Here is a 25399-nt window from a genome sequence, read left to right as displayed (position 1 = left end):
TTTTCTGGTAGCATCTTTAGGATTCTCTATGTATAGTATCATGTCATCTGCAAACACTGACAGTTTTACTTCTTCTTTTCCAATTTGTATTCATTTTATTTCTTTTTCTTCTCTGATTGCCGTGGCTAGGACTTCCAAAACTGTGTTGAATAATAGTGGTGAGAGTGGACATCCTTGCCTTGTTCCTGATCTTAGAGGAAATGTTTTCAGTTTTTCACCATTGAGAACGATGTTTGCTGTGGGTTTGTCGTATATGGCCTTTATTATGTTGAGGTAGGTTCCCTCTATGCCCACTTTCTGGAGAGTTTTTATCATAAATCAGAGTTGAATTTTGTCAAAAGCTTTTTCTGCATCTATTGAGATGATCATATGGTTTTTATTCTTCAGTTTGTTAATATGGTATATCACATTGATTGATTTGCGTATATTGAAGAATCCTTGCATCCCTGGGATAAATCCCACTTGAACATGGTGTATGATCCTTTTAATGTGTTGTTGGATTCTGTTTGCTAGTATTTTGTTGAAGATTTTTGCATCTATTTTCATCAGTGATATTGGTCTATAATTTTCTTTTTTTGTAGTATCTTTGTCTGGTTTGGGTGATGGTGGCCTCATAGAATGAGTTTGGGAGTGTTCTTTCCTCTGTGATTTTTTGGAAGAGTTTGAGAAGGATGGGTGTTAGCTCTTCTCTAAATGTTTGATAGAATTCAACTGTGAAACCATCTGGTCCTGGACTTTTGTTTGTTGGAAGATATTTCATCACAGTTTCAATTTCATTACTTGTGATTTGTCTGTTCATATTTTCTATTTCTTCCTGGTTCAGTCTTGGAAGGTTATACCTTTCTAAGAATTTGTCCATTTCTTCCAGGTTGTCCATTTTATTGGCATAGAGTTGCTTGTAGTAGTCTCTTAGGATGCTTTGTATTTCTGCGGTGTCTGTTGTAACTTCTCCTTTTTCATTTCTAATTTTATTGATTTGAGTCCTCTCCCTCTTTTTCTTGATGAGTCTGGCTAATGGTTTATCAATTTTGTTTATCTTCTCAAAGAACCAGCTTTTAGTTTTATTGGTCTTTGCTATTGTTTTCTTTGTTTCTGCTCTGATCTTTATGATTTCTTTCCTTCTGCTAACTTTGGGTTGTGTTTGTTCTTCTTTCTCTAGTTCCTTTAGGTGTAAGGTTAGATTTTTTATTTGAGATTTTTCTTGTTTCTTGAGGTAGGCTTGTATAGGTATAAACTTCCCTCCTAGAACTGCTTTTGCTGCATCCCATAGGTTTTGGATCATCGTGTTTTCATTGTCATTTGTCTCTAGGTATTTTTTGATTTCCTCTTTGATTTCTTCATTGATCTCTTGGTTATTTAGTAGCGTATTGTTTAGCCTCCATGTGTTTGTGCTTTTCACATTTTTTCCCCTATAATTCATTTCTAATCTCATAGCGTTGTTGTCAGAAAAGATGCTTGATGTGATTTCAATTTTCTTAAATTTACTGAGGCTTGATTTGTGACCCAAGATGTGATCTATCCTGGAGAATGTTCCGTGCGCACTTGAGAAGAAAGTGTAATCTGCTGTTTTTGGATGGAATGTCCTATAAATATCAGTGAAATCTATCTGGTCTATTGTGTCATTTAAAGCTTCTGTTTCCTTATTTATTTTCATTTTGGATGATCTGTCCATTGGTGTAAATGAGGTGTTAAAGACCCCCACTATTATTGTGTTACTGTCGATTTCCTCTTTTATAGCTGTTAGCAGTTGCCTTATGTATTGAGGTGCTCCTATGTTGGGTGCATAAATATTTAAAATTGTTATATCTTCTTCTTGGGTTGATCCCTTGATCATTATGTAGTGTCCTTCCTTGTCTCTTGTAACATTCTTTATTTTAAAGTCTATTTTATCTGATATGAGGATTGCCACTCCAGCTTTCTTTTGATTTCCATTTGTATGGAATATCTTTTTCCCTCTCCTCACTTTCAGTCTGTTTGTGTCCCTAGGTCTGAAGTGGGTCTCTTGTAGACAGCATATATATGGGTCTTGTTTTTGTATCCATTCAGCAAACCTATGTCTTTTGGTTGGAGCATTTAATCCATTCACGTTTAAGGTAATTATCGATATGTATGTATGTATGACCATTTTCTTCATTGTTTTGGGTTTGTTTTTGTAGGTCCTTTTCTTCTCTTGTGTTTCCCACTTAGAGAAGTTCCTTTAGCTTTTGTTGTAGAGCTGGTTTGGTGGTGCTGAATTCTCTTAGCTTTTGCTTGTCTGTAAAGCTTTTGATTTCTCCATCGAATCTGAATGAGATCCTTGCTGGGTAGAGTAACCTTGGCTGTAGGTTCTTCCCTTTCATCACTTTAAGTATATCATGCCACTCCCTTCTGGCTTGCAGAGTTTGTGCTGTGAAATCAGCTGTTAACCTTATGGGAGTTCCTTTGTATGTTATTTGTCATTTTTTCCTTGCTGCTTTCAATAATTTTTCTTTGTCTTTAATTTTTGCCAGTTTGATTACTATGTGTCTCGGTGTGTTTCTCCTTGGGTTTATCCTGTATGGGACTCTCTGTGCTTCCTGGACTTGGGTGGCTATTTCCTTTCCCATGTTAGGGAAGTTTTCGACTATAATCTCTTCAAATATTTTCTCTGGTCCTTTCTCTCTCTCTTCTCCTTCTGGGACCCCTATAATGCGAATGTTGTTGAGTTTAATGTTGTCCCAGAGGTCTCTTAGGCTGTGTTCATTTCTTTTCATTCTTTTTTCTTTAGTCTGTTCCGTAGCAGTGAATTCCACCATTCTGTCTTCCAGGTCACTTATCCGTTCTTTTGCCTCAGTTATTCTGCTATTGATTCCTTCTAGTGTAGTTTTCCTTTCAGTTACTGTATTGTTCATCTCTGTTTGTTTGTTCTTTAATTCTTCTAGGTCTTTGTTAAACCTTTCTTGCATCTTCTCGATCTTTGCCTCCATTCTTACTCCGAGGTCCTGGATCATCTTTGCTATCATTATTCTGAATTCTTTCTCTGGAAGGTTGCCTATCTCCACTTCATTTAGTTGTTTGTCTGAGGTTTTGTCTTGTTCCTTCATCTGGTATATAGCCCTCTGCCTTTTTATCTTGTCTACCTTTCTGTGAATGTGGTTTTTGTTCCACAGGCTGCAGGATTGTAGTTTTTCTTGCTTCTGCTGTCTGCCCTCTGGTGGTTGAGGCTATCTAAGAGGCTCTGATGGTGGGTAGAGCTCTAGAGTACCATTTTTTAATCACAGTGATTTTTGTTTTGATTTCTAATTTGTCTGAGATTAACATTGCTAATCCTCCTTTACTTTTTTGTCTTTGCCTGATATATTTCATCTCCTTATTTTCAAATGTTATGACTTTTCAGTTTATTTTCAAATGTTATGTCTTTTCAGTTATGTCTTTTCAAATGTTATGTCATTTCAGTTTATTTCAAATGTTATGTCTTTTCAGTTTAGTTTTATGGCTCCAGTAAACATAAATTAGTTGAATTTTTTCCCCTTAATCTGATAATGTTTGTCTTTTAATTGAAAAGTTAACATCCATTTTTTGGGTGTTAACTGATATTTAATCATTTTCCTATCATTATGTTTTGGTTTTTTGTATACCCAAATAAATGTGTTCTTATTTCTTTTGTTTTCTTTGTTGTATTTTGCATTATCACATGTTTAGTTTCCTTTTCTGTTGACATTTTAGAATTTATTCATGTTGTTGTTAGTCTATTATATTTTAAAAGTGTGCCTTGATTTTGGTGCCAATATCAAGAACAAAACAGGATCTGTAGGATCCTTCTCCTATCCCCAAATGAGACAATTATGGAGGCACATGTTGCCCTTCATTTTCCATATTTTGTTGAAACAATTTGTAGTGTTGGTTACAGATATTCTAATTTTTACATTATGACTATTCACTTTCAAGAACTTACTCATAAATTTACACTAAGCTTCACAAATATATTAACAATAATAACTATTTAGAATAAATAATAAATTTTACTGGGTTCATTTCTCACAATAGTTTTTTCATGATTACTCCTTTCTAGATGTATTCCAGTTAGTTCTCCTTTTTTGAAATGTGAGGTCAACACAGTATTCTGTACCCCTGGGTATGTAGTTGTATTTTTTGTGAGGGGGCTGTGCCATGGCATGTGGGATCTTAGTTCCCCAACCAGGGATTGAACCCATGCCCCCTGCAGTGGAAGCGTGGAGTCTTAACCACTGGACCACCAGGGAAGTCCCTGTAGTTGTATATTTTTGATAAATCTCTACAGTGTTTGAACAATGTTTAAATGTGGATGTCTTTAGCCTGGCCATGCTCCACAGTTCACCACAGTCTCTGTTGCTCCCTCCTGCCTGCTTGATCTACCTGCCTGCACAGCAATTTGTGTTTATAAATTCTCTTCTAGACCTTCCTAGAGTGTATATAATTTCAAAAATCCAAATGTCTAAAATATGATCCCAAGTTCTTACATTGAGTGACACTCTGCCTTTTCTTGCCTGGACTTAGGCTTTGGAAGACCGAGTATGGGAACTCCTGCAGGAAGCAGACAAGACGGCTCAAGAGAACAAGGATCAGAGCCAGGTCTATGATGCCATGGCCAAAACTCTGGGTGAAGCATGGGCAGCCCTGGTCTCCATGCTTGAGAGAAGGAGGGAGCTTCTCAGGTTGACCTCTGAATTTTTTGAAAATGCCTTGGAGGTTTGTGTTTAAAAAAACTTTTCCCTTCTCCACATCAGAGCACTCCTGAAAATGTTTTCTTTCTGCAAATAGACATTGTAGTCAGTTCAAGAAATGGTAGAATAACCAAGACATATACATTTAATTTTTAATTTTCAAAAAATAAAATTGTTAATATTTTAAATGTAGGCCTTCAAACAAAAACTAAGTACAGTTAATTAAAATTGATAAATATTAAGTAAAAATGGGATCTTTTACCCATAAGTCATTTTGATATATTTCCCTCTTTAGATAATAGTAATACAATTACTAAATCAAATAATTACCCCGATGATAGGATTACTGGGAAATGCTGGTCTAGCGTGTTCTTGTTAACTGAAAGTTGGAGGATACAATTTCTTCTACTGCTTATGAAAAGGAAATTGCAGAATATTCCATAGAATGTTTGACTTGTAAGCATAGTATATGATAGAGTACTTTCCTAAGGCATATAGTTGAGTTTCCATAGTTTGAGCTCCTTAAAATATAAGGGAAGGAAAAAGTCCTGGGCCTAAGTTTTTTTGAGGAACCCAATTTCAAAATGTGAGACTCAAAGAACATTATCAAAAGAGGTGTTATATTTAGTGTAAGATACTTATTGGAAATTTCACTTTTAACTTCTCTGTCAAGTGACAGTACATTCATTTTGATGTGAAAGCACTGCTTCATTATGATAAAGCACTAGCTTTGAAAAATATGACATTTCCAAACTGAAAATTCAGGACTTAAATCCAAAATAATGAAGGAAAGAAGATTAGTAATAGAACATTAAAATTGAGGTAGACAATTTCATGCATCATGAACTCGTTTAAAAGTTAAAAGGAGGAGCAAAAATCTTATTGTAGCTTTCAAGGTTTGTTTTTCACAATTTGAACACTGAAGTCCAACTCACAGATCATCTCGGGGAAAAGTTCCACACACAGTTTTCTCTCCTGAAAAGAAATAAACCAAGCGAAATACACCTACAAGGGTCAAATTATAGATACATCTGATTCATTTCATCTTAGTAGGTGGGGTATAAGTATTAGTGCCCTTGAAATTCAGGTCATTTGAGCATAGGAAGTTATCTTTTTTTAAACATTAAGTCCAATATTTGTTTCTCACTGGGTAGGAGCATTAATACTAGCTGATTTTCTATATGATGAGAAATGACTTCCAGATATTACATGAAATAAAAGGAAGTATAAGTCAACCCGTAATTCAACCCAGTACTCTGATTCCTCATGAAAAGATGAAGTTTCATACATTATCCTCCTTCCAATTTTGTGGACTACTTCATACTTAGCTGATGGAAAACTCCTATGTGATTTTCCCTGCCCCTTGTGTATGCCAAAGCAATTTTCATTAGTATTTAAAAAAAAAGAATGAGGGTGAAATTAAGAATAGTGTTTTTGAAAAGTGTCCCCTTGTTGCCACTTCTATCCTGTACTAACTGCAGAAAGAAGAAAAGTAGGGAAAAGAAAATATCCCCGAGATAAGAGTTAATAGAACTTGAAGGAAGCTTTTTCTGAGTAAAGCATTGTTTATTTATTGGTTTGTTTTTTAAAAAGTGTCAAACCAGTTGAAATATAGGTATAAGTTACACAGTGACTCCAAAACTTCTTGTAGTGATCTACAGGGAAAACCAAACTACCCACCAGGGTTTTGTTTTATTCTTTTCCTTTGAAGTTTCTCTTCAAAGAATGTCTTTAAATTCAACTATTAGAAATAGAATGAATTAGAGATGTAAATGATATGTAGATAGGATCCACTTACTGAACTATGTGCACGCAGGAGTTCTTTAGAAATACAAAATGACTTCTTATTGCGTGGTTGATAGTACAAGATGGCTTCAGGCTCACAGGCTTCTCAAACACTGTGCTTCAATTTAGAAACAGTGTCCCCAAGTGACAGTGGCTGGTGTCCATCTGCTGGTTCTAACAGGATGGTAGAAGCCTTCTCTGCATTTCAAAAGGGGATGTGCTCATCAGTTGCTCTCTCATCTTTTCAGGCCATTTATAACTGGATTTTATATGGCTATTGTAATAATCAAAATATAGTAAATCTTGTTAATCAAATAGTCACATAAAAATATTAAATACCACTAAATCCAAAGATGAGAGTTTGGATAAAACTTGAAAAAAGGTGACAAGCACTGTGATAGGCTTCTGTGTCTTTCTCACTGATACTTCACCTTTATGAGTTTATTCTACACCTGATCCAAAGGTGAATGTGTTGATTTAAATGCTCTTATAAATGATAATAATTTCCTTTGAACTATAGTGCTAAAATAAACCAGTTATTTGTCTACTACTATGGATATACTGTACTAGCATAACCAAGTATATTTTGCCCTTTTCTAAAATTTGTATCTAAGGTTATTCCCCTGAGAATTTTGACATCACTTCAAGCATCTCCCTTTCATACTTCCTCTATGGAGAAACACAAAAAGAGAGACTGGTCATGTTCCTTACCACTTAGGATGTCAAATTGCTCTTCCTTTTTTTCTTGAAACAGAGGAGAAATTTTCCATTTTTCATTCTTGCTACATCTAATTTCATTTTTATTTCTATAAAAGTACATAAATCATTGACAAAAATGCAAACAAAATTATAAGTTATAGATTTAAAAGCTAAAAGTTTACCACCCCTCACCTATCCCTAATCCTATTCATTCTCCTAAAGGTAACCCTTTGCTATGTATCTTTTTGCACCACCCTCTGTAAAAATATATGTATTTTTGCTTTGTATAAGAAATAGGATTACACATTACTTCTCGGCACTTGGGCTAAAATCAGGTGTAGAGATGGGATTAGACTATGTATTATTTTGAAACTTACATTTTTTAGTTCTAGGTCTAATTATAGAGAAAAAAATGAACTATATTTCAACCTCAAGTGGATTCTTAAGTTAAATTTACTAATAATTATGTAGGTTACTGGTTAACTAAACTTCTGTTGGTTTCTTTTAACAAACTTTCTAGTTGTTCTTTGAGAAACTGCTTTAGGATGTTGACAGTGGCTGTATTTGCATTATGGGACACAATAATTTTAGTTTAAAATTTCAATACACATTAGAACAGTAAACAAATTGGTTTATTTCAGCATAGATAACATATTTCCAGGTATGAAAAGAATGCAAAGGAAAGAGAAGAAAGTTCTTATCCCAGTACTTTGTAAACTGACTACATGCGAACACAGAACCTCATACAAACACGTGAGCCAGCACATGCTCACACAAACACACAGCTTATCACACAAGCACATACACAATCAGCTAGGCCATTAATTCATGAAAAATGTTTACAAATAACTAAAAGTGGCACAGTGTTTTTTAGTTTTTCATATGTCTTTCCCCTGCATTTCTGTTGTAGTTTGCCATTAAAATAGACCAAACGGAAGATTTCCTCCAGAACACTCAGGAATTTGAGAGTTCCGAGTCCTTGAAATCACTCCTTCAGCTTCATGAACATCATACCAAAGGCAAGAACTTTCTCTTCCTCACATAAGCTTTTAAAGGTTTTAAAGCTGTTAATATGAGAATGCTCATGCATGACAGTATATTTTTAATTTATCTGATTATGTATACCTCAACTTGTTCTAAGTAAGGTTAAGTAAAGCTTTATTTCTGGTCATATTCTGCAAGAAAGAACTGGTTGTAAATGATTCTCAGGGCCGGTAGAGGAAGAGCCTCTGGGAGGTTCAGTTATGCAGTCTGCTAGATCTTAGTTCCTGAGGAGGAGCCATTTCCACCTCGCTCATCCTTACATATCCTCAGCATCTAGCGAGGTCTAGGCACTTGGTGTATCCTCATGAAATATTCTTTTTTTTATAAAGTTTTAATTAATTAATTAATTTTATTTGTTTATTTTTTTGGCTGCGTTGGGTCTTCATCGCTGCACGCGGGCTTTCTCTAGCTGCAGTGAGCGGGGGCTACTCTTCGTTGCGGTGCGCGGGCTTCTCATTGCGGTGGCTTCTCTTGTTGCAGAGCACGGGCTCTAGGCACGTGGGCCTCAGTAGTTGTGGCACGTGGGCTCAGTAGTTGTGGCTTGTGGGCTCTAGAGCGCAGGCTCAGTAGTTGTGGTGCACGGGCTTAGTTGCTCCGCAGCATGTGGGATCTTCCCAGACCAGGGTTCAAACCTGTGTCCACTGCATTGGCAGCGGATTCTTAACCACTGCGCCACCAGGGAAACCCCTTATGAAATATTTCTTGATTGAATAAATGGTTGAATTCAGTGACTGTTCCTTCTAAGGATCAGGAAGTGAAGGTCACCCTTCCAATAACAGCTCTGAAGAAAGAAATTTTCTTTCACTATTGGAGTTTTTAAAAAAAAGGATTAGTGAACTTTTTCCAGATAAAAATCTAATAAAACACTATATAAAATTATTTTCAACTCCCCCCGAAACAACTGTAAAGATAGTCTAGTTGTTAACCAACAATTTGTATGCTGGGCCTTTTCCACCAGAATTTGGGCTGGACCAGGGCTGCAGTAGGAAAGGCATTTGTGGAAGACCACCTGTTTACTGTAATCTTTTTCTGTGAAAGCAGATTAGATAAATAGATAGGAACAATCACTTCTTTTCTTCCTAATGGGTTCTTCCAATTATTACTGCCAAATAGAGCTGAGTACAAGTGATGGCTTCCTGAATTCATTTGTCTTAGTTCTAACTCACCTTCTAGCTTCCAAACCTGATCATGCTAGACAGGGACAAAAGGTGTTTTTAAAGCCACAAATAGATTGTGTTTATATCACCCTCCAAAGGACCCTGGATAGTAGATCATTATTTTTCTAAAACTCAAAGATTAAAGGACTCAGTCTTTCCTGTGTAAATTTGTTGAGATCTGACTACATATATACCTATAATTTTAACAGATTACTGTTCTGTAGGACCTATCACTAACAGGGGTTACAAACAGCATCAAAAGTATCAGCATTAGAGCAGCGGCCTGCCCATTTTTATACAGCGGAAGTAATCTAGCTGGGCCCAAAGTGGGTAAACAGAAGCACATGAAATTCCTCTTAGGAGACTGGAAAGTGACTTGAGTCCAGGCCTCTGAGATGGGTTCTGTGGCCTCAATTCAATCTTCATCCCACCAACAAGATCATCACAAAGCAATTTCACCTCCAGAAACCTGACAGTGACTGATGCTTTTGGTGAAGAGGTTCAGTACTGAGGCAGTCACATGAAAGCATTTTCCAGAGGGACCAGAGGGGGAGGTTGTGGAAGTAGGGACTTTTCCATAAATATTTGGGGATGCAGCTGAAGCAGGGAATGCTTAAATGCTGTTGTTAATGTTGGCTCCTTCAATTACTAGGATCTGTGACTCAGTGAGCCAGTTTTCATGGCGCACATGCTGCTTTGTTTGGAGGGCTTAGGCTACAGGGCCCTGGCATCCAGCTGATGGTGGGACCAATGCCCTGCCTTTCAGAGGAGTCCACGGGGCCTCCTCTTAATCTAGAAAGATGGATAACAGTGCTAGCCAAAGGCAGGAAACATAGTTTATTTTTGTGATGACAAAATATTCTTCCATCCTGGTGGCATGTTTATCATGACACTTTTGTGTCCCTCTATGTGATATGTGAAGCACAGGGATTGCAGGAGACTCTAGTCAGGATATTTGGCTCCCAATTCATATGCCCAAGGGTAGCTTCAAGGGCTTTGTTTTCATAATATGGGAGTCGGTGAAATTTATTAATCAACTAATTCAGTGGAATATGATTAAGATTACCTGATTTGAAATACATATTTAAGAACAAAACTCTGATTTTCAGTTAAGGATGTCATTTCTGTCTTAGTTCATTTAGGATGCTCTAACAAAATACCACGGATTAGGTGGCTTATCAACAACAGAATTTTATTCCTCCCCGTTCTGGAGGCTGGATGTCTGAGATCGGGGTGCAGTATGGTCCGGTGAGGGCCCTCTTCTGGGTTGCAGACTTCTCACTGTGTCCTCACATGGCAGAAGGGGTTAGGGAGCTCTGTGAGGTCTCTTTTATAAGAACACTAATCCCATTCATGAGGACTTCATCCTCATGACCTAGTCACCTCCCAAAGGCCCCACCTCCTAATGTCATCACATTGAGCGTTAGGATTTCAACATATGAATTTTAGGGGGACACACATTCAGATCACAGCAATATCTATTATCTTTAAATTTAAGGAAATAAATTATAGCTCTAACTACAGCTAGCAATTATCATAAGTGTCTGAGATGTTGATCAGTGAGTAGCACAAAATGTGAATGTTAGGATAATGAAGGTTAGTAATATGACTGGAAAAACTATAATCAAACATCCCTAATATTCACGGTATTTCAATTTATGTCAAAATCTGTACTTTTTTCTTCTTCAGCAATGCTAAGGCTATGTTGCATGTCAGAGACTTATTCTGTAGCATTTCAGAGATCAGAACCAGGATGAATGGGTTGAAGGTTTTACACTCTGGAAAGTTACAGAATACGTTCATTCCCTCCACTATGAGACAGTCCTTGAAATAGTTGAAGACTAACGTGTCCTCTCTAGTCTTCTCTCCTTTGGGTGCAACATGCCTAGTTAATTAAAGTCTTTTCCAGCAAACATAGTTTCCAGACTACTTATCAGACTGGTTGCTTTCAATTCAACAACACATAATTAAACAATATTTTCTGAACCTGTGCCAGGTAAGAAAACCAGAGTCATGTGTGTTGAAAGAGTACATGGCCCTTGTCCTCAGGAAGCCTACAATTTGATGGGGCATGTATACATTTATTGGTGAATTCTCTCTGTTCTTTCTGTGGGTCCCTCTGTTACACCACCCGGCACACTGTGTAGTAATAATTTATTTCCCTGCTCTTCATCACCAGATTATGAGACTCTGGAGGACTGGGATTATTACATCTCTGAATCTCCAAGGTTTAGAATAACATCCAATTCAAAGTATGTTTATTGAGTGTTATTTGTATATAATCCCAATTTAAGACTCAGTAGCAGATGCAAAATGAGCAATAAACAAGGTACTACAGGGACATTAAGGAGGAGAAAATTGGTTCTAAGCCCTGAAGAATCACAATTGCACCTTTCAGTTTTCCAATGGCCTTCTTAAAATGAACACAGTGCCTAAGAAGCTTCCTCACAGGAATAATCATATTATTACTTCCTTTTTCTTAGATGTTCTATGTATATATATATATATTTTTTTTAAATTTTATTTATTTATTTATTTATGGCTGTGTTGGGTCTTCGTTTCTGTGCGAGGACTTTCTCCAGTTGTGGCAAGTGGGGGCCACTCTTCCTCGCAGTGCGCGGGCCTCTCACTATCGCAGCCTCTCTTGTTGCGGAGCACAGGCTCCAGACGCGCAGGCTCAGTAATTGTGGCTCACGGGCCCAGCTGCTCCGCGGCATGTGGGATCTTCCCAGACCAGGGCTCGAACCCGTGTCCCCTGCATTGGCAGGCGGATTCTCAACCACTGCGCCACCAGGGAAGCCCCTATGTATATATTAAATACAGCTGAGATATAGGTACTTTGGGGTCTATTATACTATTTTCTCTATGTTTGTGTATATTTTTAAATACCCATTAATGAGTTTAAGAAATACCATCTCATTGAGTAATATTTGGAATATTTAAAAATGTATTTGGAAGAAATATCACCCATGTTCCCAGTGTCAAAATGTGACCTTGATGCTTTTTAGAAAATACTCATTTGGAAAGGTTATTTTGCAAGCTATAAATTCACTTTGACTTGTGTGCATCCCTCATTTATCCATCTTAAGTTTGTTATTTATACTTAATATTGATGACAAACTGTAAAGTTATTAATAGAAAGTATACTTTAATATTATTTTTTGATATAATTACAATTAAAACAGTTAAACAACAAAAATTTATTGACTATTTACTAGCCTTACATCACAAGGTATTATGTCATAAGTAGGGTTTGTATATGGAGAAAAATACAATCATTAAAATAAATGCACTGTAGAGATTTTGTATTTCTTGAAGTTCATGATATATCTAGATAGTTTAGCCTTGAGGAAAAATACATCACTTTGCACGATCAACTGATGGAATAAATAGCTAGGAAAGCATAAACAGTAAAAAAAAAAAAAAAAAAAAAAAGTGAGATATAAGAAGCTGACAGAGGAAACTTAGAGAACAATTGATACACTTTAAGCACCACTGTAGTAGCAGGTAACAGACTGACCATAGGCCGGGTGCATTTTTACACGTTAACTTGGGCTCAGGAGGCTGCATGCCTGGTGGTACCATGGTGGTGGTTATACCATTTTGGCAAAAGTTGAAACAGAAAACCAGAAAAAGTTTGCAAATGGAAATTTTGGCTAATTATATGTATTTTGTGGGGACTAGAACAGCTTGGCCTGACCCATTTTCAGTTGCAATACCCTGAGCATGGAAAGCTGTGCTTCCCTCTTTCATTTGAAAAGTCTATTGTGGAAGAGGTAGTTAATGAAAGGAAGAAAAGAAGTACTACGTGGAAACCCCGCCACCTGCCCATACTTCCCGTGTGTGTGTGTGTGTGTGTGTGTGTGTGTGCGCGCGCGTACACGTGCGTGTGTGTGTGTATGTATGTATGTAACTGTTCACAATATCATAACACATTCTTTTTTTTTTTTTAATCAGTCATCAATTTTATACACATCACTGTATACATGTCAATCCCAATCGCCTAATTCAGCATATCACCATCCCCACCCCACCGCAGTTTTCCCCCCTTGGTGTCCATACGTTTGTTCTCTACATCTGTGTCTCAACTTCTGCCCTGCAAACCGGTTCATCTGTACCATTTTTCTAGGTTCCACATACATGCGTTAATATACGATATTTGTTTTTCTCTTTCTGACTTACTTCACTCTGTATGACAGTCTCTAGATCCATCCACGTCTCAACAAATGACTCAATTTCGTTCCTTTTTATGGCTGAGTAATATTCCATTGTATATATGTACCACAACTTCTTTATCCATTCATCTGTTGATGGGCATTTAGGTTGCTTCCACAATATCATAACACATTCTTGAATGTAAAGGAAATATGTATACCTACATATGGAGAATCAGTTATACTGATGATTACATTAAGACTCTACAAATCAAAACTCTTCAGTTTGATAGCCAAGGACTTCCATAACTTGTTTTCACCTCATTTTCAAGTTATTTCTTTCCCTTCCACATAAGAATTTTTTCTAGACAGATAGGTTTTTTCTGCCTCTGTCCCTCTCATCTTGTTCATGTTTATTTCCACTTCTCCTTTTAAGAGATTTACTTTAATTTGAATGCTCTCCCTGACTTTTCTTCTTCTGCTTGACTTATCCCATTCCCTGTCCTGCTTCCAAGAATATGGTTGTTTTTGTTGTTTGTTTTTTTGTATTATTAATCCTCAATCAAATTGCCCAGTGCACCTAATCACACCTTTCTTACTCTGAGCAGATAGCACCATCTAATACTTTATTGGACAGATCTAGGTCATATGGCATGAACTGTTTGAAATTCTTTCCCTTTTATCTCAAAATATCTCTTTACAGCATCTTCCCTTATCTCAGTCTCTATTCATCTCTCAAAAAAAGGTGTCAGTTTAAAGAGACAGTCAACCCAAATACCACAGTCATTGCTGTGTTGTTTAACTGTCAGATGCTAGAATGCTAAAGAGAGTGCCACAGCACAGTGGGAAGAACACTGAGCTACTAACCAGGATGCATGGCTTTTAGCACTGATAAGTCCATTTCTAATAGTGTGACATACTTATTTTCTGGGTGTTCTTCATAGTTCTCCCATCTAAAAACAAAAAGCAGTGTATTCAACCCTGCTGATAGTCTCTCCTTTTTTTTTCTTCTAACAACAAATGTCTCAAAGATTGTCCTTTCCTGTTGATTGCACTTCATCACTGCCTTCCCACTTCTCAACCTGGTAACTTGGCTTCTGTTTCTATCACTTACCCGTCACAAAACCCCAAGTCTTCCCAACATCTCTTTTTTTACATCTCTGGCAGACTGCTGATCTCTAGCACCTATAGCTCTAATTCTTCCCCCTCTTTTAATACATTTGATTTCATTCTAGCATATACAAAATTATCGACTATCTCCCCTGTGCCAGTCACTGTGCTAGCGCTGAGGATACTGTCACCGTCCTTGTCCTCATATTTGCATTGGAGCCTAGTGGCAAAGACAGATTTTAGTCCACTAACCCAATGCATAAATGTAGAACTATAGCTGTGATAACAGCTGTGAATGAGAGGAACATCGTGCTATGAGAACACTTAATAGGAGGATTTGGTCCAGTCTTCTTTGTCCTTTGAGGAATTGACAATTGACTAAGACCTGAAGTATGAGTAGAATAAAGGTGGAGAAGGAATGTGTTGAGGAGAATGGTATCCCTGGCAGAGAACGTAGTAAAAAGTTCTGGGGCAACAAGGAGTATACCATGTGTGAGGTATTTAAAGAAGATATGGATGGAGGTAAAGAGACTGAGACAATCTGAAAGGGAAAATAGGGACCAGACCATGCCAGAACTGAAATCATGTTAAGGGGTCTGTCCTTAATTCTAAGATACTGGGAAGCCATTGGGGTGTGTGTGTGTGTGTGTGTGTGTGTGTGAGAGAGAGAGAGAGAGTGTGTTCAGAAATGATCTTTCTAATATATGGAGAATGGATGAAATGGATTGGAGAGGAGATGCAATTAAGAGGTGGCTGCACAAATCCAGGAAACAGATGACGTTTTCTGGCTTGTGGGGAATGGATAGTTTCCCAAGGGTTCTTCCAGTGGGTCCCCAAGTGAGGTTGGGGATCCTCAAAGTGCTACTCTCAACTCCCCCGTCTATACTCTCTCCCTTGGTAGTCCTTCAGTTTTCAGGCTTAATCTCCCGTTTCTACCAGATGTTGCCCACACCAGTAATGCTGTCTACTCCAGAGAGCGCAAACCGGTGGCCCATTTGCCAGAGAGCCATGTTTTGTTGATCCTTCAGTATTTTTTAATTTAAAAAATACCAATTACAAAACATTTAAAAATCAGAAGCTTTCGCATAAAAATCCGTGTTTATAATTCTTTAGAAATTGGAAGCCCCATCAACACTGACCCTGTATTCCCTCATGTCCACAATTGGTCAGCACTGGGTGACAGCAGATCCTGTGAGACTGGGCATGTATTTTCCACTTTGCCATAGTCCCTGACGTCTGGGTACCTGGCCCGCGTATTCACTGAGCTTTTGTTTGGTTACTGCAGGCATTAGCCTTTAAACCTCAGATTTAGTCCAGTCACCTCAGGATGTAGAGCGCTACAAGGAGAGTAGGCACCTTAACCAGCATATCACCACTAAAAACCAACTGAACCAGTGCCCAAATCTCACAGTCTTTCCACTCCCCTGTACTGACTTATGCCATCACTGAACTTCAGCATCCTACCATCTGGCAGTTAGCGCCGTAGCAGTTGTTAGGCCAAGGTATTTGACCAGTTGTATTGGAGGCATTTTATGTTTACACATTTGAATTCCTTATTTTTAATAGAAGGTTACATATATTTTAAATTATATGATGAGTCCAAATATTACTATATAAAAACTTGCTCATATCACTATTCTTTTTTCTAATTTTCTTCTAGAACTCTTAGAACGATCTCTAGCCCTTTTAAACAAAAGTCAACAACTCACTGACTTCATAGAAAAAATCAAGTGTGATGGACCTAATGTGAATCCCGAGATGATTCAGGGAGCTCAAAACAGCTGCCTGAAGATTGACAGTCTTCTTGAACTTCTCCAAGACAGGAGACGGCAATTAGACAAGTACCTGAAGCAACAGCAGCAGGAATTGAGTCAGGTTCTGCAGATATGTCAGTGGGACCAACAAGAAAGTCAGGTAACCCAAAGGGGCACTGATGGTGTCCTGACCTTGTCTAATGAAGTTTGCTTGTTATGTGGATGAGCCATTTCCTGGGGCAGCTTTTCAGTCATCATGGTCAAATCTTTTGGTCTTTGATTCAGACTACCAAGTTGTTTTCCCAAGCAAGTAATGTAAAAACAAAGATTTTATTTCTTCTCATTATAATACTGATTTTTTAAATGGGAGAATACCCGCTAGCAGTTTTGAAAATGACTAGGTTCTATTGTTGGATTCTCTTTCGTGCTTCTGTCCAGGTCACTACCTTTAGTTACATTTCTTTGAAATTCTGAAAAGTTCATTGCAGTTTTCTTGAATGTTGGGGAGGCATGATGCTGCTAATGCCAGTGAAAAAGTCTGTCAGCCCGAAATAGAGATAATGTTCTTAGAAGAGTAGCCTGGCACCAATGAAGAAATATGACCTTGGCCTATGTCTGGATGCTCAGTGGTTAGAGGGCTTTGGGGTGGGAGGTTGATGAGTTTGCAGGCTTGTTAGAGCTCATTACTCAGACTGCAGGCCCAGCTCTGGTCAGTTGTCAATGTGCTTGCTATGCGTTCCTTGTGTCCCAATCACTTGAGAGTAAGAGTGGATAGAACTCTCTTTGCAAACCCCCAACTCAAATAGGTAGGATATTTATGGCTATATTTATAACTGCCCCAAGCCTATGCTTTAATCTGTACAGATTAACTGGAGGGAATTTTCAGAGAGAAATGAGGTGGAAGGACATCTGGTCTGGATGCATAGGAAAGGGGTCTCTTCATATATTTTATATTATTGCTCTGATCCGAACTGGAAAGATAGACATACAGCTGGTAGCAAATATGAGTCCAGGAGAAACTGGTTCTTTCAAGCTGGAAAAATGAGGATTTAAATGATTAACCTTTCAACTTATACTTATTGAGTACCTGCTATGTACCCAGATCCTATTATAAGTACTAGGGATACATAACACACAAGATAAAGTCCTTTTCTCCAGGAATTTTCCTTCTAGTGCATTTTCTCATCCTCAGCTCTATTGATCGCCAGTGCTAGGTAATTCCTTTGGGGAGGCTGTCCTGGGCGCTCTAGGGTGTTGAGCAACATTCAGGACCTCTACCCACCAGATGCCAGTAGAATATACTCTAGTTGTGACAGCCTAAAAAGGTCTCCAGACATTGCTGACTGTCCCCTGGGGGCCAAAATTACCCCCAGTTGTGAACCACTGTTCTAGTGTGATGAGAAAGGCCTATGATAAACAAATGAACAATGACAAGTGCCATAAAGAAGATCAACTAGGGCAGTAATTTTGACTTGTGTTGGTCTACTTTTAATCAGAGAAGGAATCACGGAAGGCCTCTCTGAGGAGGTGACATAGAGCAGACACCCAAATGCAGACACCTCCAGACATACAGTCGGCTTGCATTTTGTCATCTCCTCCTTTAAGTCACTATATACTTTCCAACCCACCTCCACCTTCAGCCCTTTTGTCTTGACTGCTACCATTCACTGTCCTGCTTCTTCTGTGCTTTGCCTGCCAAGCCATAGCGCCTCCCCAATTTAGTTCTTCCCCCACCCCACCTTCATATGCTCATTACCCAGAATACTATTATCCAATGCAATAGTCTTTAACTGATGATTCTGGCATAACAAAGGAGAACTAATGCTCAGGACAAGAATAAACTTAAAGTTGTTTATCAGACAACTATTTCCAAAGTGCCTTGTCCTCCGTATCATATGGCACTCTCTCCCTCTCTTTCTTTCTCTCTCTTCGTCCTTTTCTCTCTCCCCTAATCCTGACCTGACACCATGTTCCCAGAGCTGCTGTCCCCTTGAAAAGAACCTTCCTCTTATTTCTTTCTATTGAATTCATAACCCCCAACCCCTGCCTCTAGTGCTTCCAAGAATACACTAAAAACTCCTCTTACTTCATCATACAGAGTAGTTTATTCCTTTTAAACCACGACCTCTCTTATCCAGAGACATTGTATCTGCAAAGAGGCTTCCCAAACACAGGCCAATTTCCCAAGATTGAAAAAGCAGCTACAGTAAGTTTTATTTATTTAGTTTTAAGGTAGTAATTTTGCCATTCTGCTTCAAGACTGTGGCAATACTCATCCACTTATCCTCTGCAGTAAAAAAAAAAAAATCACATGAAGATTCAAAATGAACTATCTAATCCAGTCATATGCTTGAGGGAGATCTAGATACCTTGCCAACCCTAGAATCAGAAAGATGATTTGATAATAACTAAAGTAAGGTATTACAGAAGGTTTTTGACTTGGTGAGTTTTCTAACTTACGGGGTCTCATGTTTTGGTGGAAGTGTGTGCTCTTCTTTTGAGGGAGTGCTTTTTTAAATAGAATTTATTTTTTAGAGCAGTTTTAGATTCACAGAGAAATTGAGTGGAAAGTACATGGTACCCTCTGTTCCCACACGTGCACAGCCTCCCCCATTATCAGCATCCCCCATCAGAGTGGGACATTTGTTACAATTGATGAACCTGCATGACACATCATTATCACCCCAAATCCATAGTTTACACTAGGGTTCACTCTTGGTGCAGTACATTCTATAGGTTTGAAAAAATGTGTAATGACATGCATCCACCATTGCAGTATACAGAATAATTCTACTGCCCTACGTATCCTCTGTTCTCCTCCTTTTCATCCCTCCCTACCTAATTCTTGGCAACAACTGATCTTTTTACTGTTTCCATAGTTTTGCCTTTTCCAGAATGTCATATAACTGAAATTGTACAGTATGTAACCTTTTCAGATGGTCTTCTTTTGCTTATTAATATGCATTTAAGATTCCTCCATGTTTTTTTCATGGCTTGATAACCGTTTATTTTTAGTGCTGAATAATATTCCATTGTCTGGATGGACCACAGTTTATTTATCCAGTCACCTACTGAAGGACGTCTTGGTTGCTTCCAAGTTTTGGCAATTATGAATAAAGCTGTTATAAGCATCCATGTGCAAGTTTTTGTGTGGACATAAATTTTTAATTCATTTGGGTAAATACCAAGGAACACAATTGCTGGATGATATATGCTAAGAGTATATTTATAAGAAACAGCCAAACGGCCTTCCAAAGTGGCTGTACCACTTTTGAAAGAGAGTTTCTGTTGCTCCACATCCTTGTCGGCACTTGGTGTTATCAGTGTCTTGGACTTTGGCCACTCTGATAGGTGCATAGTGGTACCTCATTGTTATTTTAATAAGTCTCATCTTTAAATTGGAAATAATAACAATTCACAGAGTTGTTCTAAGGATTAAATGGAATAACATGTGTAAAACATGTTGTACAATGCCTACCATTTTAAAAGATGCTTAATAAATATTAGTTTCCTTGTCCTCCCTCTGCTTGGTTAAACCTTACAACTTACGAATTCTTTCTCATTCAGTTCCTGTTCTTTCCCCTGGGTTTAGCATTACTGTTGTTATACGTGTCTAAGTTTCTTAATACTGTTTAGTTTTTGGAGGCTGCCATAGGTATAGTAAGGCTTTAAGATGCACAGTTGTGGTTAAAAGAACCAGGCTTTCACTTAGACTCTACTCCTAATAGTCTAGAACCAAAATCAATTTAGTAATAATCTTAAGGATAAATATTATTTTAAATAAAATTGGTCAATTTCAGAAATATACAAACAGCTCATACTGCTCGATATCAAAAAAACAAACAACTCCATCAAAAAATGGGCAGAAGATCTAAATAGACATTTCTCCAAAGAAGACATACAAATGGCCAACAGGCACATGAAAAGATGCTCAGCATCGTTAATTATTAGAGAAATGTAAATCAAGACTACAAATGAAGTATCACCTCATACCGGTCAGAATGGCCATCATCAAAAAGTCTATAAATAATAAATACTGGAGAGAGTGTGGAGAAAAGGAACCCTCCTACACTGTTGCTAAGAATGTAAATTGGTGCAGCCACTATGGAGAACAGTATAGAGGTTCCTTAAAAAACTAAAAACAGAGATACCATATGATCCATCAATCCCATTCTTGGGCCTGTATCAGGAGAAAACTATGATTCAGAAAGATACATGCACCCCAGTGTTCATTGCAGCACTATTTACAGTAGCCAAGACATGGAAGCAATCTAAATGTCCATCGACAGATGAATGGATAAAGAAGATGTGGTACATATACATAATGGAATATTACTCAGCCTTAAAAAGAATGAAATAATGCCATTTGCAGCAACGTGGATGGACCTAGAGATTATCATGCTAAGTGAAGTAAGTCAGACAGAGAAAGACACATATCATATGGTATCACTTATATGTGGAATCTAAAAAAATGGTACGAATGAACTTATTTACAAAACAGAAATAGACTCACAGACAGAAAACAAACTTAACAGTTACCAAAAGGGAAAGGTGGGGGAAGAGGGATAAATTAGGAGTTTGGTATTAAAATATACACACTACTAATAAAATAGATAAACAAGGACCTACTGTATAGAACAGGGAACTATACTCCATATCTTATAATAACCTGTAATGGAAAAGAATCTAAAAAAGAATATATATATATATAACTGAATCACTTTGCTATACATCTGAAACTAACACGACATTATAAATCAAATATATTTCAATAAAAATTTTTAAAAGATCATGAGACCAAATAAATAAATAAATGTTAAAAATTGGTCAATAAATAAGTCATTTCCTTAAATATAAAATTTAAGGCTCTTAATTTTAAAACGCCCCATATTACACTTTCTTTTGCTAATACCAGTGACAGCAGCTCGAGTAAATAATCACTGTCACTGTTGTTTCTGTGTGCTTGTAAGAGCACATATCCTGGGGCCAGATTGTTTGCTGCGTTCAAATCCTGACTGCACCATTTGCCAGCTGAGTAACTGAGCAATTATTTAACCTCCCTGAGGTTGTTTTCTGTAAAATGTGATGTAATAGTACCTACACCATAGTGTTATTAGAATCATCAAATGAGCTATTATATGTCAAGTGCTTAGAACTGTACCTGGCACATGGAAATTGCTATATTAGTATTAACATTTTTTGTCATTATGTCTGAAAAGAACAGTGAAGGCCCAACCCATTACATACTCCCGCAGTCCTACCCTTCTTTGCTCACATAAAGACTTACATTAAAGGCTAATTTCATTATTTATTTTGCATTCACAAGGTGTGATCAAATAAAAGTCACTTTTATAATCTTAGCCATACTGTTCAATGGGCACTCAATTAATGATTTAAAACAAGAATATAGTTGTATTATTTTCTGCTTGTGACTTAATAATGTTCACTTATTAATGAGTTAAAACTGTAGATGAGATTACTATCCATACAGATAATTGCGATTAGCCTTTGACATGCTGCCACCTTTAGACCTTTATCCAAGCATGAGCATAGTCACAGGCACACACACATTTATTAAAGAAAAAACAAAGCAAGCAAACAAAAACTAATGGAATTAACCTATGCGTACTATCTTATTACCTAATATCAAATTGAACACATCATAGACATAGTCTTATGTCAAAAGTACCATAGATAATTTTCATGTAGTATGTCACTATTTGAATATAGCACAATTTAAATAATATCTTACTGATGAAGAAGTAGAGTCTCTTCAGTTTCTCAATATTAGAAACAATAATTAATGTTTACTGTGTTGGTAATTATGTGAGCAAGGAAATATTTTTAAATCCAGATAGGTACAAGCATAATTAACTTACCTAAGTTTTCAAGTTTTTCCTGAATGTTCTATTTTAAAGTTTTGTTGATGATACAATGGGGAAGAATAGCAGCAGGGACGCCAAATTGAGTGTAACTCTGTTAGTAATTTGAGTTCTATGATTATCATGTTCCCAGAAGATCTACCTGATAAGCCTAGAACATTGTGGAACCACAGAGGCACATGCTTCATTGGAGGGTAAAGATATTTTTGTCAGTTCTGTACTGTTTTTTAAGGGAACATAGAAGCTGTCAAACCTTCCATTAATAAAATATCAGGTTTTTCAATCATTTTAACCATGTAAAAAGAAGGAAAATTAAACGGAGAATTAGAGCAAAGATTACTAATGAATAATAATGTGGATGTCTGAATATCTAATGCATCTTCTCTCATAAGAGCCATTTAAAAGATGCATTTAGTGCTTCTCTGTTTCTAAATGCTTATAGCCTAATGCTTTTGAACTATAATAGTTTAGCTAATTCTCCTTTGGAAAAGAAATTAGGTGACCAGAATGATGGCGACTTAAGATTTATATCAATTGCAGAAAAAAAAGCAAATGAAGACCACATACTTTTCTATCTTAATTGGGATGTGATAGCCTGAAAAACATAATCATAGCATGTCCTCTCTTTATCATTGTTTTCAGATGTAAAAAAATGCACTTGTTTTACATTTAAAGATGAGCAGCTGACCTTTTTTCCCAACTCCAGCCTCGTCTTATTTTGCAGATAATCTGCTTCATTAATGAAAATCAGAAGCAGCTTGGAGTATTTCGTTCATAATTAATTATCTTGGCAAGAAGATTTATGAATGTAATTTTTCTCAATTGCTCCAGTCAGGAATAAGTGAGACAAACAAATAAATTAAAACTAGGTTATTCATGGTCTCTTTGTACAAGGCAGTATCAAGGACATCTAGGAGAATTAAATAAGACATAAGGGCAGATCATATTTTTACTACCCAGATCACATATGCTTACAAGATACCCATCTTTGTGGGAGGAAAAATGGGTAATAGAATTCACATTTGGAAGTTTTTATAATTTGAGTACCATGTATATCATAATCATGTAACCATATGTAATCATATTCTTTGTTAATAGGCAATTTAAATGATATCAGTGATATCATGATATCAGTGATATCAGCCTCAGGGCACCAGTCTTGTACCTGCTGGGCAACTGTAAAACTCTGTGTGTGTGTGTGTGTGTGTGCTCACAGCTGTGTGCACATGCATGTATATTCTCCTTTGTATGATGCTACCTTCTGACTAGGATTTAGAGCTTGAATGGCTGACCAGCTTAAATTAATATGAGGTAACAAAAGTGCCTAGCTTAGTGGCTACAACATAGCAAGGTTTTTTTTTTAATCTTTCTTTGAATTTAGCTTTAATTTTCTAATTGAAGTATAGTTAATTTACAATGTTCTGTTCGTTTCAAGTGTACAGCAAAGGTATTCACTTATATATATGTGTGTATATCCATCTCTCTCTCTCTCTCTCTCTATATATATATATATATTCTTTTTCAGCTTCTTTTCCATTATAGGTTATTACAAGATATTGAGTATAGTTCCCTGTGCTATACAGTAGGTCCTTGTTTACCTGTTTTATATATAGTATTGTGTATATGTTAATCCCAAACCCCTAATTTATCTTCCCCCCCTTCCCGTGAATATAGCTTTTTAACATTGGGTGGCATAAGACTTAAATAAGGGTTGAATTATCTTATTATTGGATACTGGTATCTGATAGTTCAATCCAGTAACAGATATACATGACTTTCCAACCACTCATAGATTAAAATTTATCACAGAATTTCATTTTAGCACATAGGCTGTCTCTAGAATTCACTCTAAGTTATGCCAGGGTAAATACAAAGTATCTTAAAGTGTTTGTAGGAGAAACATGTGATTTTGAAAGCAATAGAACCCCCTCCTAATTCGAATGCATGCTACTACCATTACTTTCAATGACACTGCATGTCAAAGGTAGTAACAGAAGACTCTGGTACAGATGGTGTGGATATCAATCCCAACTTGTTTTTTTTTTTTAAAGAAATTCATGTTCTTTTATTTATTTATTTATTTATTTATGACTGTGTTGAGTCTTCGTTTCTGTGCGAGGGCTTTCTCTAGTTGCAGCAAGTGGGGACCACTCTTCATCGCGGTGCGCGGGCCTCTCACCATCGCGGCCTCTCTTGTTGCGGAGCACAGGCTCCAGACGCGCAGGCTCAGTAATTGTGGCTCACGGGCCCAGTTGCTCCGTGGCATGTGGGATCTTCCCAGACCAGGGCTCGAACCCGTGTCCCCTGCATTGGCAGGCAGATTCTCAACCACTGCGCCACCAGGGAAGCCCCCCAACTTTTATATTTACTTGCTTTATGACTTTGGGCAAGTTACTCAGCCTCTGTGCCTCAGTTTCCTTTTCTGTAAAATGGGAATAATAATAGTATCTATTTATAAATTTGTTATAAAAATAAACAAGATTATATATGTAAATATTCTTAGAGCATGGCTTGGCATATGGTAAGTGCTCAATAAATGTTCACCATATCTCTACATCTTTCGATGGTTAGTTTCTGAGCTTTACTGGATAATCACCAGCACATTAAAATCCTACGTATTAGCCAGATCCCATACCAATTCTCTAAATCACTAGATAATCTTAGCTTTCTAAAATTATGTGGAGGGGGAATGAATGCCATTTCATGGCTTGGTATCCAGCCTACTTTATTCAAAAGGTCAACTTTATTTGTAAGATTAAGTTAAAAATCAATTTTCCTCTCCCTTTCTCCACCCTTTAGCTATTTCTTTAGCTCATTTATACCTATTGTAATTGATTACATTTTCATTAAGCTTAGTTTTTCACTTCAGTATACCATTCAATTGGACTGATGGCTTCACAACATTTTAATTGGGCACAGTTACTTAAGTTGGTAAGAGGGTTGGGGGACACACACTGTGACTAAATTACCTTCTCAGCAGTGATAAGACTGATGACAAAGCTGTTTGATGTGTGTGCTCCCTGGAAAAGGCTCTTCACTGCTCCCATTGTACGCACCTTCCATTGTGTGACAAAGTTAGCAGCTGCTACTTGAGCTGTCTGCTAAGCCCCAGGGCTGCCTGTGTATCTTTCCACCATCCTGAGCTCTTTTTCT

The 25399-nt window shown here is 37.2% G+C and overlaps 1 protein-coding gene and 1 long non-coding RNA gene across 12 annotated transcripts in view; both read left to right on the top strand.

Moving 5' to 3' along the window:
- Window positions 1-25399, top strand: part of CCDC141 (coiled-coil domain containing 141) — a 242433-nt gene that overhangs the window by 71473 nt on the left and 145561 nt on the right. For all 11 annotated transcript variants that reach the window (XR_014265131.1, XR_014265132.1, XM_082466655.1 and 8 more), the window contains 3 exons: window positions 4495-4686; window positions 8056-8164; window positions 16271-16524. Coding sequence is in view for 9 of the 11 variants with exons in the window: in XM_082466655.1 (XP_082322781.1) it covers window positions 4495-4686; window positions 8056-8164; window positions 16271-16524 (555 nt within the window). In the remaining 2 variants the exon portion in view is untranslated. The remainder of the gene's footprint in view (window positions 1-4494; window positions 4687-8055; window positions 8165-16270; window positions 16525-25399) is intronic.
- LOC309663236 lies at window positions 9398-12265 on the top strand. Its single transcript, XR_014265166.1, has 2 exons — window positions 9398-11831; window positions 12146-12265. It is a non-coding gene; the product is annotated as an uncharacterized lncRNA (long non-coding RNA).

The sequence above is a fragment of the Balaenoptera physalus genome, assembly GCF_965194825.1.
Source record: "Balaenoptera physalus genome assembly, chromosome: 6".
NCBI classification, from domain to species: domain Eukaryota; kingdom Metazoa; phylum Chordata; class Mammalia; order Artiodactyla; family Balaenopteridae; genus Balaenoptera; species Balaenoptera physalus.
Note: the sequence above shows the minus strand (reverse complement) of the source record. Positions and strands in the feature narration are given on the sequence as shown.